This window comes from Rhinatrema bivittatum, chromosome 5, assembly GCF_901001135.1.
Source record: "Rhinatrema bivittatum chromosome 5, aRhiBiv1.1, whole genome shotgun sequence".
In the NCBI taxonomy this organism is placed as follows: domain Eukaryota; kingdom Metazoa; phylum Chordata; class Amphibia; order Gymnophiona; family Rhinatrematidae; genus Rhinatrema; species Rhinatrema bivittatum.
The window spans coordinates 110,015,816-110,034,118 of record NC_042619.1 but is presented as its reverse complement, the minus strand read 5'-3'; the positions used below and the strand labels follow the sequence as shown (position 1 = coordinate 110,034,118).

General features: G+C 41.7%; 1 protein-coding gene across 9 annotated transcripts in view; it reads left to right on the top strand.

Annotated features, from left to right (window-relative positions):
* SUPT20H (SPT20 homolog, SAGA complex component) overlaps positions 1 to 18,303 on the top strand; it is a 270,381-nt gene that overhangs the window by 130,141 nt on the left and 121,937 nt on the right. For all 9 annotated transcript variants that reach the window (XR_003856913.1, XM_029602737.1, XM_029602736.1 and 6 more), the window contains 2 exons: positions 6,803 to 6,919; positions 15,283 to 15,336. Coding sequence is in view for 8 of the 9 variants with exons in the window: in XM_029602737.1 (XP_029458597.1) it covers positions 6,803 to 6,919; positions 15,283 to 15,336 (171 nt within the window). In the remaining variant the exon portion in view is untranslated. The remainder of the gene's footprint in view (positions 1 to 6,802; positions 6,920 to 15,282; positions 15,337 to 18,303) is intronic.

Here is an 18,303-nt window from a genome sequence, read left to right as displayed (position 1 = left end):
GAAAACACAAAGTCCATGTGACCTACAATGTTTTCAAAATGGCATTGAGAGTCTCTGCAGCGGGAATCGGCGCCCGCAGACTGGCATGGGTGCAGGCCTCTGATTTCAGATCAGAGGTACAGGAATGACTCGCTGACGTGCCGTGCACTGGAGAGAATCTCTTGGGAAATAGGATAAAGGATGCTGGGAAACATCATGAAACTCTCCAACAACTCTCCGCCAGCACTATGGACCCATCCTCATCCAGAAGGTCAGGGCCAAAGAAGTCTTTCACCAAAGGAAGTATTATCCTCCTCATTCTCGATCCCATACACACCATCAGAACTCCCGTGGCCGTCCCAGGCAGCTGAGAGCTCCCAAGCCCCAGCCAGCTCCTCAGTCAACTCTGGGGACAGGATTTTGACTGAGCCACAGGGAGCATAAGCCAGTTTCCAGTACCCAGAAGAATGGACTCTCTGGTCAGGGGCAGGCTGCGGTGCTTGTGAACCTGTGGCCCAGTGCAACCTCGGATCAGTGTGTTTTGTCCATCATCTGCCAGGGATATCATCTAAATCTACTGGGTGTCCCGCCAAACTGCCCTCCGTGCCCATATTGGGGGCCGGTAGCGTATCAGGAGAGGTATTACAAGCGAAGCTTTCCTCCCTTTTAATGGCCAGAGTGGTCGAGCCAATACCACCAGGGCAAAGAGGGCAGGGATTCTACTCCAGGTAATTCCTGATTCTAAAGAAAACAGGAGGACTCCATCCTGTCCTAGACCTGAGAGCCTTGAACAGATTTCTAAGAAAAGAAAAGTTCAAGATGGTTTCCCTGGGCACCTTGATCCCCCGTTTGCAAAAAGGGAACTGGCTATGCTCCCTCGACCTAAAGGATGCATACACCCATATTGGGATCTTCCTCGGTCACAGGAAGTATCTCAGATTTGTGGTGGAAAAACAGCACTTTCAATACGGAGTTTGCTGTTCGGGCTTGCGTCCGCCCCACGGGTCTTCACAAAATATCTGGACATGGTGGCGGCACACCTCCGCAGACTTGGGAGTGCATGTTTTCCTTATCTGGATGATTAACTGGTCAAGAACACATCCCAGGCAGGGACTCACCCAGTCCATGTGCTTGACTGTTTGGGTGTTGGATTCACTAGGGTCCATTCTCAACTACCCAAAGTGATGATGTCTCTGATGTTCTGATAGGGGCACCAGTGATCATCACATGGTGTGGTTCGATTTTGCAAATACGATACACAGAAGTCACACCAAGGCGAATGAGCACTGCACAGTTTGGACTGCAAGCGAGCCTTAGCCTTCTACCTGGAGTGAACAGAAGCCTACAGACAGTCCACCCACCTTTTTATTTCTTTTGACAAGAATAGGTTGGGCATTGTCGTTACCAAACAGACAATTCCATTTGGCTAGCAGATTGCATGTCCTTCTGTTATGTCCAGTCGGGACTGCATCTTGGGGGTCATGTCAAGGCTTATTCTATCAGATCCATGGCAGTGTTGGTGGCCCACTTGCAAGCAGTTCCCGTGGAGAAGATCTTCAAGGCTGTGACGTACAGTTCTCTCCACACATTCACATCCCATTACTGTCTGGATAGGGATGGCTGATGCGACAGTAGGTTCAGCCAGTCTGTCCTATGGAACCTGTTTTGAGGTGTAGAACCCAACTGTTCCAACCTAGGAGCCATTGTTTGGGTTCAGGCCGTCTTCCCTTCTGTTACCAACTGCACCGGTGTTGTGCCCATTGGCACCTGGTTGGGTGTCTCTTGGTCCCCTTTTGTGTTGGGAAGCAGCCTCTAGCTAGGGATTCACCCATGTGTGAGGACTACCATCCTGCTTGTCCTCTAAGAAAGCAAGTGTTCTCAGAGGACAGCAGAATGTTAGTCCTCACTAAACCTGCCCGCGACCCCGCAGAGTTGGGTTTCTCCTATTTTTTTTCATAATTTTATGTTACACAAATTCAACCACACCTGGCTCGAAGAAATGCCCCACTTCCGCACATCGAACCGCCCCACGAGAAGTGCCCATGCTGGCACCTTACACACCCCCTCCCTCAAGTCTGCGCATCTGTCCTTCACCAGAGAAAGGGCTTTCTCCATAGCTGGTACCTCCCTCTGGAACTCCCTCCCCGCCCCCTCCGTATAGAGCCGTCTCTCACCAAATTCAAAAAAGGAGTCAAAACGTGGCTCTTCAAGCAAGCCTACCCCGACACAAACATAACGTAGACCTTTTAGTATAACAGTTCTTTATAACAGTTCTTTACTGATCCTACACAGCCAGCCTCCGCACTTCCTCCCCTGCGTCTCCCCACCTTACCTTTCCCTGATTCCCTGGTACGCTACTTTCCCTCCCTGAATCCAGTTTGGTACTCCACGACCCATGACTTCCTAGTTAAGATATCAGTGTATCGCCTGTACAAAGTTTTCCCCCCCCATTTCTCTGCCTTTTGCCCTCCTAGCCCTTCAAATATCTGTTGCATAATGCCCTTTTGTATTTATTTCCCTTTTTGAATTAATTCTTTGTTTTGTTATCTACGATTTGGTTTTGTTCTCTGCATTTATTTCCCATTTGAATTACTTCTTTGTTTTATCTACGATTTGGTTTTCTGTTCCCTGTATTTCCTCTTATCAGTTCATTGTAAGCCGGCATGATGTGCCTTACAAATGTCGGCATAGAAAAGCCTTTAAATAAATAAATAAATAAATAAATAAATGTTATGATACTTAAGAGGGACCCTGCGGATGCATGGCATAGGGCATGTTGGGCATGCTCATAGTGCCTAGTCAAAGTTTCCCGCATCGGGCTGCATCTAATGATGTCACCCTTGTGTGAGGACTAACATCCTGCTGTCCTCAGAGAAAACCTGTTACAGATAGTAACTCTGCTTTTCCATGATTGGGATACAGCCATCCCAGACTATAACTTAATAAGAAAGGACAGAGAGGATAGAAAAGGGGGAGGAGTAGCTCTTTATGTCAAAAATAATATCCAAACAACTGAATTACAAGGGACTTGGGGGTAGAGAAGAAGCATTGTGGGCCATTTTTTTACTGGTGTGATCTGCAGGCCATTGACTTAAATGGAAGAACTGGACAGAGAACTCATTGAAGACATCCAAAAGATGGGAAAGATGGGTGAAGTATTGCTTGTTGAAGATTTTAATCTGCCAGATGTGGGTTGGAGTAACCCTTCTGCAGAATCTACAAAAAGTAGAGAGAGAGGGGCTCTGCTGAAACAAATGGTAATGGAACCCACTATGGAGGGTGTGATTCTCCATCTGGTGCTCACTAATGGTGATAATGTCTCTGATGTTCTGATAGGGGCACCAGTGATCATCACAAGGTGTGGTTCGATTTTGCAAATAGGATACACAGAAGTCACACAAAGACCCGAGTTATGAATTTTAAAAATACCGACTTTGTTGAAATGGGGACGTACCTGGAGGAAAAATTAGAAGACTGAGAGAAAATGGGTGATGTGGAACAGTGAGCCAAGTTAAAAGGAGCTGTTAAAAAGGCAATAAATCTGTTAGAAAAGTAAACAAGTAAGGGGAAAAAGAAACCTATCTGGTTTTCTAAGGAGGTGGCTGAAAAAATAAAGGCAGAAAGAATAGCGTTCAAGAAGTATAAAGGATCCCAAAAAAAGCAACATAGTGAAGAATATCTGTTAAAACTGAGGGAGAGAAAGAAAGAAAGAAGGAAAGCAAAAGATCAGGTGGAAGAAAGTATGGCCAAAGAAGTAAAGCGAGGAGACAAAACATTTTTCAGATATATCAGTGAAAGAAGGGAGGTCAGAAGTGATATAATGAAATTTGAAAAGGAAGGAGAAGCAATGTGTAGAGAGTAACAAAGAAATGGCAGCAATATTAAACAAATACCTCAGTTTGGTATTCACTAAAGAAGACCCTGGAGAAGGACCGTTGCTGATTAACAGGATTGTAGATGGAGATGAAGTAGACGAAACACAGTTTACAGAAGAGAATGTATGGGAGGAGGTAGGCAAACTGAAAGCAGACAAAGTCATGGGGATGGATGAGATGCATTCCAGGATACTGAGAGAGCTCAGAGATGTTCTGGTGTGTCCACTGAAGGATCTATCAATTGATCCCTGGAAATGGGAGTGGTGCTGCAGGATTGGAGAAGAGCGATAGTGGTCCCACGTCACAAGAGTGGTAGCAGAGAGGAGGCCGGAAACTAAGACTGGTTATCTTCACCTTGGTGGTGGGAAAATTAATGGAGAGTCTTTCCCTGTTTATTGTAATTTTCCACCTTTTTTACGTTAAAATATAAACTGATATGATGTGTATTTTAATGTCGGTATAGAAAAGCTGTTAAATAAATAAATAGTGAACTATCTACAATCCAGTGGGTGCTGGATCCGAGGCAGCATGGATTTGCCAGGGGAAGGTCCTGTCAGACAAAATTGATTGATTTTTTTGATTGGGTGACTAGAGAATTGGATCGAGGAAGAGCACTTGATGTGATCTACTAGGATTTCAGCAAAGCTTTTGATACTGTCCCACAAAGGAAGCTTGTGAATAAAATGAGGAGCTTGGGAGAGTGAGTTCCAAGGAGGTGGTGTAGATTACAAACTGGTTGACTGAAAGGAGACAGTGTAATGGTAAATGGAATGTACTCTGAAGAGAAAACCATGTTAAGTAGAGTGCCACAAGGCTTAGTATTGGGACTGATTTTGTTCAGTATCTTTTGTGAGTGACATTGTGGAAGGGATAGAAAGTAAAATTTGTTTATTTGTGGATGATACTAAGATCTGCAATAGAGTGGACACGCTGAAGGAGTAGAGAGAATGAAAAATGATTTAAGAAAGCTTGAAAACTGGTTGAACACTTGGCAGCTGGGATTCAATGCCAAGAAGTGTAGAGTCTTGCAGTAATCCAAAAGAGCTGTATGTGATGGGTGGGTGAAAGACTGATGTGCACAGACCAAGACAGAGATCTTGGGGTAATAGTGTTTGGAGATCTAAAAATGGCAGATCAATGTGATAAGGCGATAGCTAATGTCAGAAGAATGCTGGGCTGCATAAAGTGAGGATTAACCAGTAAGAAAAAGGAGGTGATAATGCCCTTAAACAGGTCCTTGGGAGGCCTCACTTGGAGTACTGTGTTCAGTTCTGGCGTCCATATTTCAAAAGGGACAAAGACAGGATGGAGGCGATCCAGAGAAGAGTGACCAAAATTGTATGGGGTCTGTATGAGAGAACCTGTGAGGAGAGGCTGAAGGATCTGAATATGTATACACTTGGAGAGGAGATGTAGGGGGATACGTGAAAGGTTTTGATGATGCACAATTGACAAACCTTTTCTGATGGAAAGAAATTGGTAGAACTAGGGATCACAAAATGAAACTCCAGGGAGGATGACTCAGAACCAACGTCAGGAAATATTTCTTCATGGAGAGGATGTGAATGCCTGGAATGCCTTTCCGGAGGAGGTAGTGAAGACGAAAATAATGAAAGAATTCAAAGGGGCATGGGATAATCACACTGGATTCCTTAAGACTACAGGATGGAAATGAAGAAATTAGTGCATGCTGGTAACTTGCTGGTGTGGCGGTTATTACCATTAGCCAGTAAGCCTGATACTTTTGATGCAATTCAACATTGTTCTCTGCTTCAACGGCAAGGGGTAATAAGAAACTGGATTCAACCAATGAGGGCCCGACATTTACGGACTGGGGATCTGTTAAGCATGGGGGAAATCTGCACAGTATGGCAGAGCTTGCTGGGCAGACTGGATGGAGCATTTGGTCCTTTTTCTGCCGTCATCTCTATGTTCCTATGAAGGGGAAAAGCAGCATTACCCCTTGGAAAATAGCTTTGTATGGGAAACTTTAGATAGTGATTAAAATAGGAAAAGGTTCCTTTGTTTTATGATATTTTTTGTTTTACTATTATCTGTAAAGAAGAGCGTTTACTACCATTCACTTTCCTAGCTTCCAAAAAAACAAGAAATATGTTAAAAATGTGAGATTTACTCCCATAGGCAATAATGATAGCTGCATAGATGTGGCCGTGCCCTGGCTTGAAGTTACTCCCGTCTCACTATTTTATGAATATCTACTTTTAAAACAATTGCTGCTCAGCAAAACCGGAGTATTTTCTGCTATTCACCTTCTATAGGCCATAAAGTATTGGGTAAGTCATGCCCTTGGAACCCAAAAAAATATATATTTTAGCAGTACTAGCAAAAGGTTTCCAGATAATTCAGTTCTCTTAATGTTTAAATTAATGTATTGATTTTAGACTGCTTTTCCAGCAAAGCCTCTCAAAGCCTTAAATTCCCTCTTGTTACAGACTGATTTGTATCTTAATTCCTAAGGAAATATTATTCTAAAAGTTTTGAAAGGTCTTCCTTCTTAGCCAGTCCCTCCTTCATGAACCTACTGACCTTAATTCACACCACCATCAGGGCATTGGAGCTGGGGGATTTAGCAATAATAAAGTGTACATATCTTTTTACTATGAGAGAAAAATATATTAACATGGATAAAACCAATAGAGCTAAGAAATATATAAATTGATATTTTTGAAAATCTGCTCCAGTACTTTCAAATGACAGCTTCTGCAATTCAAGCACTGTACAGTGTTAGGAACCATATAATAGAAACATGCTTTTTTTGCTGGAACAAAATTATCCACAAGATAACTTTAATCCTTTTAAAAGTAAAGTTGAAATATCTAACTACTCTGCATTTTGTGAAATGTGAACTCAAAACCCAGTGTCTCTTAAGATGTTCTCCTAATGTTGAGAAACACTTTGGAAAAAGTGTGTGTTGTTTTTTTAAACAGGTGAATATTTTCCATTGTGGATGTGTGATAGCAGAAATTCGGGATTACAGGCAGTCTGGTAATACCAAGTCACCCACGTACCAAAGCAGGCACATTCTGTTACGCCCAACAATGCAGGTAAGAGACCAGAGGTACCCTGCCCCTGACAGTGGGAGGGGGATTTTAGAGCTTGCTGACAGGGGCTCAATCAATTTTACAGAAATGTATCCCTACTCTCTCTCTCTCTATTCTATTCCAGTATCCCTTTCTGAACTCTTTGTTTGTTAGAACTGGTTTGGTTTAATATTCAATGTCAATATTTCCTTGGTTGTGTGTCGGCTGCTTTTTTTTTTTAATTTCTCTCCTATCCTTCTGGTCCTGTCTCTTTTTTTTTTTTTTCTAGCATTCTACCCCTCTCCCTTGTTCTTTTCCTATGTCACTCTTTCTTCCCCCTTTGCCACCTTGTTAGTGTGTTACTCCATAGTTTTGATATATATTAGATATCAGCACCCAGGAAAAGGGTCTTAGAATAATTGTGGACAGGACTTTGAAATCCTCAGTCTAGTGCATAGCAGCAGTTTAAAAAAAAAAAAAAAAAAAAAAGGTGAATAGAATGTTAGGTATTATTAGAAACAAATTGTTGAAAAAACCTCTTCAGAGGATATCATAATGCTTCTGTATCAATTCATGGCATGACCACACCTTGAATATTGTGATCTATTCTGGTCATCTCATCTCAAAACAGATACAGCAGAACTAGAAAAGGTGCAGAGAAGGGCAAACAAAATGATAAAGGGGATGGAACCGCTGCCCAATAAGGAAGATATGGAGATATTTTATTTATTTATTTATAACTTTTATATACCGAGGTTCAATTAACAAGATTAATTATCACTTCAGTTTACATTACAACCAGCAAAATAACATAGACAAAGTCTTGTTTTACAATGAACAGGGAATAATAACCTGGATAAAACAAAGAACAGGGAAGAAATAACCTGGAAAACATAAAATGGGTGAAGCAAGTATAGAGAATAGGGTTTGTATAACTTGGGCGAAAAGCAAGGAAATTAAATAGGGGAGGACTGTGAAGGCTTTTATTACATCACCTTCATGAATGTGGTAGCTCTGGAACTGTGTTAATGGTTCACGCAAGAGGTAAACCACTAGATATGATAGAGATCTATAAATTCTCCATCGACAAGCAGACATGAATTAGCTCCCCACCCCTAGTCAGAAGCGGTGGCAGTGGCTCCAGTATCTCCTCTGTCCTGCTCTCTTTCCCCTTCTGCACATTGCCCAGCATCCCCTTCTCTCTTCCTCTAGTATCCTTCTCTCTCTCTCTCTCCTTTCCTGCCTAGCAACATACCCCTTCTTTTTCTCTCTTCTCCTTCTCTTCCCTAAGGCTGATCTTTCACCTACCAGCATAGACAGAAGTCTCCTGCCTCTTGCTCAGTGTTCCTGAGTCTCCTGCTTGCAGACAGCATGTGGAAGGATCCAGGAGGGAGGGGACAGAGGTGCTTCCTTGAGTAGCTGTACAGGTAGCATGCCCTCTGCGGGAGTTCCCATGCAATCCTCTTGAGCCCCTCAGTCTTTCTTCATCCAAGCTGTCATACATACTTGTCCCAGTCTCTCAATTTTTTGACTTTTTGCCTTGTTGCTGCCTCGCTATTGCTTCTATTTTTATGCTGCCTTGGCAGCTCCTTAAACAGAAATTTTCTGTTCTAACATAAAAGAAAGGGAAAATCAAAGATTTCTCAGCGACTTCATGGCCTATATCAGTGGGCACTGGATATGATCATGGATGCACACAGGATCTGCCATCGCTGTCTCAGCCTCCAACTGCTACAGCTGTGGTTGGATGTCCTCTAGGATGCAGCAGCACCACATCTGGAAGATGGAGGCCCAAGGAAGGCCCTAGTGGCCATTGGCTACTGGTAATGTGATGGATAAAATTCAGTATACTTGCAATAATTCATAGAGTGATGAATTCAGCAGCTTCTTTTATCATCAGCCATTTCTAGATTAACTAAAGGCAAAAAACCCGCAGTGGTCACATCACGCCTGTTTTGTGCAAGCTTCAGTGGCTACCATTTCAATTCAATATCAATTTAAGAGTCCTTCTAATGGTGCACAAACTGTTAAAAGCAATATTTCCCAGGATCAATGCATTACTTCGAATTTACCAACTTACAAGATCTTTAAGTATGATCTGCTCAATGTCCCCTCCATAAAACAGGCTTGATTGGTTGAGACCAGGGACTGTACATTCTCAGTGGCAGCGGAGTGTCAGACCCATAAAGCGGCAAGTGTGGCTCTAGCAGGAGGAGACCAGAGGGCGGAGGATGCTGAAACTCTGTTACAACCCTCAGAATGCCTAGAAACTTCAGGAGTTGACTATCTGAATCCTGTGCCTCTTGCTTCTACTCCAACCCGGGAGAGGGTAACTGAGGAGTTTGAAGGAGCGACGACTGTCCCAGGGCAGGAAGTTTTACTGGCTGGACTATCTCCGGTGGTGAAAGCGGGTGAGTCAAAATCTAGACCCCGTTTTCAGATCCCCGGTAAGCCAGAAAGAATAACTCTGGAAGCAATTTGGGATATAATGGCAGCATTAGTGAAATCGATCGGGGAGTTTCAGGATAACTTGGAAGGTGTGGAACATAAATTGGAAGTTTTCGACACTCAGCTACAAGAATTTAAGCCAAGACTGGAAACAGTGGAGGCTGAAATGGAGAAATCTCGAGAATGCAATGTTAAAATTATAAAAGACTTAAATGTGGTATCTAGAGGATTGGAACATCCAGAAAACTATTCACGACATCTGAATTTGAGATTTTTAAATTTCCCAAAAATTGTTGAACTTCCTTATTACTCTTAAGAAGTATTTCATAGAAGTGTTGAAATTTCAGGAGGAAGAAATTCCTTCAGTAAATAATTATATTATCTGCCTGTGTCCACAAGAAATAGAGAAAAACAACAAGTTGTTATGAATAAAGGGAATTTGACTAAGTTCTTGGAGGACTCAGCTAGTGAATATTATGACTGTGCTTCACTTATGGTATCCTTTATAATTGAAAAAGATATAACTGAAATTTTGAAAAGATACTTTAGAAATGTAGATCTCCAATTTCGGGGATCGCAGATATGTGCGTTTCCAGATTTCGCTCCTGTTACTCAAGACAGGAGACGTGAATTTCTTGCCATGAGACCACAAGTTCTTGCTTTAGGGTTCTCATACGTGCTAAAATATCCTTCAAATGCGTTGTAAAATCTCCAAAGGAATGCTATATTTTTTAATACCCCGAGCAGTTAAAATCTTTCCTAAATGCTAGGAGGGTAATCGTTACCCCAGGATTAAAGCCTTAGAAAGAAGGATCTTATTATAAATGACGGTCTTTAATTTACGCTATTGCCAATTACTTGCAATATTGTCCCTTCTCCAAGCTGAATAGCCCAACCTCTTTAGCCTTGCATCATAGGGGAGACATTCCATCCCCTTTATCATTTTGGTTGCCCTTCTCTGTACCTTCTCCAGTGCAACTATATCTTTTTTTGAGATGTGGCAACCAGAATTGTACTTAGTACTCAAGGTGTGGTCTCACCATGGAGCGATACAGAGGCATTATGACATTTTCCGTTTTATTCACCATTCCCTTCCTAATAATTCATAATATTCTGTTTTCTTATTTGACTGCCACAGCACACTGAGCCAACAATTTCAAAGTATCATCCATTATGACGCCTAAATCTTTTTCCTGGATGGTAGCTCTTAATATGAACCTAACACCGTGTAACTACAGCATGGGTTATTTTTCCCTATATGCAACACCTTGCACTTGTCCACATTAAATTTCATCTGCCATTTGGATGCCCAATCTTCCAGTCTTGCAAGGTCCTCCTGCAATATATCACAAGCCGCTTGTGATTTAAGTAGTCTGAAAAATTTTGTATCTGCAAATTTGATTACTTCACTCGTCAAATTCTTTTCTAGACCATTTATAAATATATTGAAAAGCACCTGTCCAAGTACAGATCCCTGAGGCGCACTCCACTGTTAAAACTTTTCCACTGAGAAAATATACCACTTTTCCTGTCTTTTAACCAGTTTGTAATCCATGAAAGGACATCACCTCCTATTCCATTACTTTTTAGTTTTCTTAGACGCCTCTCATGAGGAACTTTGTCAAATGCCTCCTGAAAATCCAAATACACTATATCTACCAGTTCAACTTTATCCACATTTTTATTAACCCCTTCAAAAAAAAATGAAGCAGATTTGTGAGCCAAGACTTCCCTTGGGTAAATCCATGCTGTGTTCCATTAAACCATATCTTTCTATATGCTCTACGATTTTGATCTTGAGAATAGTTTCCACTATTTTTCCCAGCACTGAAGTCAGGCTCACTGGTCTATAGTTTCACGGATCACCCCTGAAGCCCCTTTTAAATATTGGTTATATTGGCCACCCTCCAGTCTTCAGGTACAGTGGATGATTTTTTTTTTTTAATTTAAACATTTTTTTATTGTCAGGACAAGCAAGATGCATAAACACCACAAGATCCGAAAGGTGATGGAAACTTGAATACAAGATACAGTATGCATGATACAAATTGCGCCATATGAAGATGCGCTACGGATAATATAACATACAAAAACAAAAAGCATCTGCCTGCCCCAACACAGATTTTATAAACAGTATATCCAATGTAGGATGAATGACAATTGATGATGAATGATGATGAAGAATTAACGCCCCCCCCCCGCCCTCCCAACCCCTGCTGACACCTAGAGCAAAACAAGGTATTAAACAATTAGCGTGAATATTGACAAAATAAGAGAGGAGTGAAAAGAGTCAAGGAATGGGCACCCCGAACTCTGTCCTGCAATGTGAGACATCCATTCGTGGAACGAACTGGTCACTTCTGCTCTGCTAGCCAAGTCTAGTATGGAGACCAAATCCTGAGGAAGGCTGGCAGACGGTAATGATGAGTAGCTGTCAGACGAGCCATTTGAAACAGAAAATGTAATCTATGTTGCATCATGGCAAGACTGGGTGATGTTTGTCTTTCCAGTGCTGAGCCAAAATTAACCTTGCTACAATAAAGAGTTGCTGGACAAAACGCTGTGTGTCTTTATTTAGATTGTACAGAGGTAGATTCAACAACACATGCCAGGGTTCTGCCTTAATATCCAACTTAAGAATAGAAGAAGCCCAAGACAGGACTGAAGACCAATAGGCTTGTATTTTCGGGCATTGCCACCACATATGGTAGTACGTGCCCACCGCTCCGCACATTCTCCAGCATTGGTCAGAAGACCTTGGAACAAATTTGTGGACCTGACTTGGAGGACAGTGCCATCTGTACAGTAGTTTGTAACAGTTTTCTTGTATATTTGCCGAAATGGAGCACTTGAATGCCGCAAGAAGTATCAAATCCCTCCTTCTTGTCTCCTGTTCAGTGGAGCAAGGAAGGGAAATAAGACTTCCAAAGGCATGATTGCAAGATGGTTGAAGGAGGCGTAAAATGCAGACTATATATGTAAGGATCAGTTGATTCCGAAGGGGCTATGGGCGCATTCCACTAGGGTACAGGTAACCTCCTGGGCAGAGTGTCAGCTGATTTCTCTGCAAGAGATTTGTCATGTGATGACAAGGTCTTCTCTTCACATTTTTACCAAACATTACCACTTGGATGTGCAGGTGCCAGAGGAGGCAACTTTTGGGGAAAGTGTGTTGTGCATGGGTCTTTCGAATCCCCACCCAGTATAGAAGGGCTTGGCTACATCCCTGTTAATTTTCATTCCTGTAATACCACAGATCTGTCCTGAGACCCATCCCCTTTTCGAAAGACTTCCTCGCCTCTTGATGTTGCTGAGACAGGATGTAATCATAAGCAGAGTTACTAGGTGTGTACAAGGGTTATGCCTTAGAGTTAGCTAGTATAATCCTTATTTGAGACAAGAGGTCCTAGTTTTAGGGTGCTCCAACTATGAGTCTCTGCTTGCCCAGAGTTATTTGGGGTTTGTTGATTTGGATATCTTGGCTTGGGTTAATACTGAGGGACTGTAGGTGGCACTCTGTTATGTAGCAGTGCCTGAAAAGTTTTTATTCTCTGCCTCCATCTGCTGGTAGGGATGCAAAACCCGCTTGTCTGGACTGATCTGTGGTATTACAGGAACAAAAATTAGCAGGTAAGAACAAATTTTCCTTTACAGTATCTACTTTATGCATCATTCAAGGTGGGGCACAACCTAAACATGCATAATAATTTATCAACTGACAAGCATAAGGACTACACAAAAAAAAATACTGCAAAACAATACTACTGTAATAGCATACTTCCTTAAAAGGGTAGAAAAAGAAGGCAGTTGGAGTAGCCAAACAAGGTATTATTCATCTGTTTGAAACGCATATTTAAATAAGAAAGCCTTCAGTTGTTTACAAAAAAAAGTAGGTGCAAATTAGCAAATGCAGGATGTCTGGCAGAGTATTTATGATCTGAATTACATTTTTATATTTTTGTATAGTGACAGGGAACAGCAGACATACAACATAAAAGTGTGGTAAATAAAAACTCATATTGTGGAACAGAATAAGTTGATGATGGTAGCACAGAAGTGGATAGCAAAAAGACTGAATTTTGTTTAGAAGCAAGAAGTTAAAAATGTCTGTGCCCCACATTATAATTTAAGAGAAAAGGAGATTGGATAGACAAGATAAATGTGGCAGGTGGCAATGCTTCCTTATTCAGAGTACTAGGAGATTGGTTGAAGTTAGATTTGAACTTGGTCAGTAAGAGAACCGATTTACAAGTTAATCAGGCCTGCTGGGCTAAATGAGTTGTTTTTCCAGAGATGCTTTTATTAATGCTGGGTTGTTCACAAAGGAAGAGAAACATAGGTTGTGGGCTAGACACATTCTTGTAATTTGTTTGGAGTAGCTGGTGTTGCAAACTGCTTATATAGGTAATACTTGTTCCACATTGTACTGCCCTCAACTGGCAAGCCATCAGCAACTCTCATTAAGAATTATCAGTAACAAAGTGGCAGGATTCCGATGTGTGTAGCATTTTGAATAGTTTAGAAATGTACCAACAGCCCCTCTGGGGAGGATGGCTTAACAGCACGCTTTGGGGCTGTAGATCATCCAAGGCCATTTGCTTTAAGCAACCAGCAATCTGTGTTGTCCCACTTGTGCAGAACTCTTACAGACTTCTGGTTGCATGGAAACTTCCACAGAAGTAAGGATTTTAAGAATAAATGCATTTTGTTATACAGTTGCAGAGTGGTAAAATAACTTGCCCCGGTCACAGTGACTCGGTACGAGAGCAGGATTCAAACTTGCGCCCAAGCCTGTCTTTTGACTTTGGTCCCATTTTCTGCCCAGGTGATTACCCTTCCAGCTATCTGTAATTGCTTACTACTTTATATTTATTTATTTATTTTATTTTAAGTTTTTTTATACCGATTTTCCTGCATAAAATGCATATCAAACCGGTTTACAATGAAACAGAATGAGCAGGAAGTAAAATTCCTTAGTCTAATACATTTAAGCATCAATAATGAAATAATTTTAAACAAAGCAAAAAGCTAAATAACATTAATAAAAGTTAAATTATTAACATAAACATAAATATAATTATATTAGAAGGAGCACAAAGGTTAGCATGAAGGGGAGCACAAAGGGGAAAACCCCTTTGTCACGCCCGGCACGCGACGCCTGGTGTAATTGCGCCGTTAATCGGGTCGCCGCTGGCTGGTCGTCATGACGTCGGGGGGGGGGGGGCGAGTCTTCACATCGCTGATTTTCTCTTTTAACATCTCAGTTCATTTTTACTATTTTTTTGTGTCTTTTTCTCACAAGATGTAGTTTTCTTTAAGTGCCCGATGGTAGTGGGCTGCCCCTCTGTATTATTCAAATACTGTGAGAGAGAGATATACCTTGTAAAGATTCACAGATTCTGTAGCATTTAAATTAATGCAAAAAAGCCCCTCATTTTGCCCAGATTCATTAATGAGAGAGAAAGTTCAGGTTTTCATCTGGTTGTGCTCTTGCATCACTTTACTCATCAGTTTGAGGAACTTACACAAGGTCACTGCCCCAAGGAGCTGAGAAACTTCCCAGGTTATTGCTGAAGTACACACACATTTTCTCATTTTTCCTCCTGTTTTGATTGTTGCTCCAATCCAAAACAGTTCTGTCTCTGGGGCAAAAGGTAGAGGAAGGGAGAGACAGAGTATGACTGAGGTGTAGAGATCAGTAGGGAAGGGAGAAGCAAAAATTTCAGGAAATGTCTCTTGTACTTTTGTCATGAAAGTTACCTACCCTTCAGGTTACTCTGTGCAGCAGTACACTTGGCTCAAAATTTTATTTATTTGGATATTTTTATATACCGTTGTTTGGTACTGGCCTTCATAACAAAATGTCATCAAATATGACCTGCTTTAAATTAGCAAGTAAATTGCCTCTGAAAATTGATGAAATATTTGTTTTATTCCAGACTCTTATTTCTGATGTTCATTCTATAACAAGTGACAGCCATAAATGGACACAGGTAAGCACTTCATATATGTATTTTTGATTCCTGGAGTACAGGAATAACAACATTTGAAAGCTAAAAAAAATAGTAGTACACAATTTAAAATGTTAAATTGATCTGTTTGAAAGTGTATCAAGTTCTTTGTGGTGTGCTGTTGTAACTTGCAAAAAAGCTGCTGAATTCGTTGTGTTTATAGGTAGTAAAGTGTTTGCTGTAAAACAAGAGCATGTCTGGAGCTGAAGGGTTTAAAATGTAGTTTGTTAAACAAGGGTTCAAAAAGGGAGGGAATTTTTTTTTCATTATGGATAGACTGAATCTTTTCTTACCTGATTCTAAGGCGCCCATTTGAAAGCAAGAACTTGTGAAATGCTGCCGCATCACAAGTATATTTCTCCTATGGTCAGTCATCCATCCCATTTTTACTGGAATAGGCAACTGTCTCTCAAAAAAAGATATAAACTGGAAAAGGTACAAAGAAGGGTGACCAAAATAATAAAGGGGTTCGAACGGCTACCCTATGAGAAAAGACAAGAGAGGTTAAGCTTCTTTAGCTTGGAAAGAGACAGCTGAGGTCTATAAAATCATGAGTAAATTGGAGCAGATAAATGCAAATCAGTTATTTGCTTGTTCAAAAAATATAAAGACTAGGGGACACTCCATGAAATTGCAACACATTTAAAACCAGATAAAATATTTTTTCACACGAGGTACATTTAAGCTCTGGAATTCATTGCTGGAGGATGTGGTAAAGGCAGTTGGCATTGCTGGCTGGATTTTAAAAAGGTTCATGGAGAAAAAGTCAATGAACTAGATAGATTTGGGGAAAGCCTCTGATCCCTGGGCATAAGCAACATGGAAACTATGTACTGGTTGGGGTCCTGCCAGGTACTTGTGAACTGGATTGGACATGGTTAGAAACAGGATACTGGGCTTGATTGACTTTTGGTCTGACCTGATATGGCAGTTTTATGAGGTAAATGACATCAATCGTGTGATTGACTTTTGAAAATTGGCAGTATGTCAGCAGCCCACTTACAGCCAGAATGTAGATGGCTGCCAGTTGTACATTTGTGCTCTTGCGCATGATTAAATTCTAGATTGTTTAAACTGACACTAATGATGGGTCAGTTGGTAGCAAACCACAAGGTAGTATGTCCCAGGCTGATATGCAGTTCTTAAAATGATTCTTTCAGGAGCTGATCTCGTTCAGGAGTGCCTGTTGATGTCAGCTCCTAAAGCAAGGCTTCTCAGATCTGTCCAGGGATCAGTATTATTTTCAGAATATCCACCGTGAATATATATGAGCTAAATCTCTGTGCATTGGAATCACAGCATATGCAAATTTTTCATACTGGATCTCTTGAAAGCCTGATTGGCTGTGGGGTCCCCAGGACAGATTTAGGAAGTCCTGTCCTAAGAATTGTCTAGAACGCTGCTTTCCATCACAGTGACTTTAACTGGACCTCCACTGTGATTTCTTAAGAACAGTTGAAAATTTGTGGCTATGACTCTTTAGCAGTAGTTAGCAAGAAAGTTTTCTATGTTTCTCCCTGCTTTGGAAACCTAGGGCTTTCATGTTTAAAAAAAAAAAAAAAAAAAGATAATTCAAATACCTTTTGTTCTGGAGCATGAAAAATATATTCCTGTTTGTATTCCCTGCAGAATTGCAGTTTGCAAAGGACAGAGCTTTTTTGATGTACAAACAGCAGAGTTTATTTTAAAATCCTCAGCTTAACATTTTCATGTGTTAAATAAATTCTGTGAAGCCAAGCATGATGGTAATCCTCACAATTGTGACCTCATGGGATGGAGCCCAGCACAGAAAACCTAACGTCAAAGTTTTTGGAATGTTGACTGAGCCTCATTGAGCATGCTCAGGCATGCATTATACTGTGCATCCATGCAGGGTCCTCTTCAGTCTCTTCTTTTCTGCAGAGTCTGCGCCTCGTGTTTGGGTGAGAGCTTGCCAAGTTTTTGGTCTACTTTTCTCAAAAAAGTATTTTTTTTTCCTCTCTTTGTGCTTAAAATAATCTCCTCTTCATGTGCTTGACGTGGGTCCCCCCCCCCCCCCCCCCCCCCGGTTCTCCTGTTAGCATCTCCTCTGTCCTAACGTGTTTTGCAATCGGCAATGTTTGAGGAGGAACTGGACATGTCTGTGCAGTTGGCTGTCAATAAGATGATTTGCGGTCTCGGCGTCGCAGCACAGGCGGCATGGGTACTAGTAGAACTGCTGGAATCCCTGCATGCATTCATTGGCGTGTTATCGACCCAGCTGGCATTGGTTCTCAAGGCAGCATTGATCCTGTGGGGCACCGGCACTGCCTCCTACTGATCTCTTCATAGTTGCTGGGTCCTCGAAGGAGGAAGCTCCTCCTAGACCCGCAAAGATTCCAGGACTTGCGGTCCTACATGCAGTTCCATCTGTGCTTGGATGTGAGGATGACAGTGGGGATGAGAGCACACATGATCCCTGAGGGGATGACTCATCCATGGTCTCTGATGACACTTCTGATAGTCTCCCCTCAAATCCATCTCCTCCAAAGGAAGGAAGGAAGTCCATACCGGAGGTCCTCTTCTTCGCAGTGTTTGTCAGGTTGATGGCGGAAGCCATACCCTTTCAGTTAATGACTGAAGAGCACACCAGGTCCAAAATGTTTGATATCCTCCAGTTTGTGGAGCCTCCCATGGAGAGTGTGATAGTCCCAGTGCATAAGATCCTTGTGGAGTTACTGCTGAGGATGTGGAAGCACCCTCTCACAGTACCTCCTGTGAACAAGAAGGCGGATACAATTTGTCGTCCAGAAGGCTCTCTGATTTGACAAGCATCAGCTGTCCCACCAATCATTGGTAGTCAAATCCACTCTGAAAAAGGCAAAGCATTCTTGGACCCATTCTTCGGCACCCTAGAGAAGTATCACAGAGCAATCGATGCTGTTGAGAGAAAGGTATTTCAGAGGGCTATGCTTATTGTATAACTGCCTA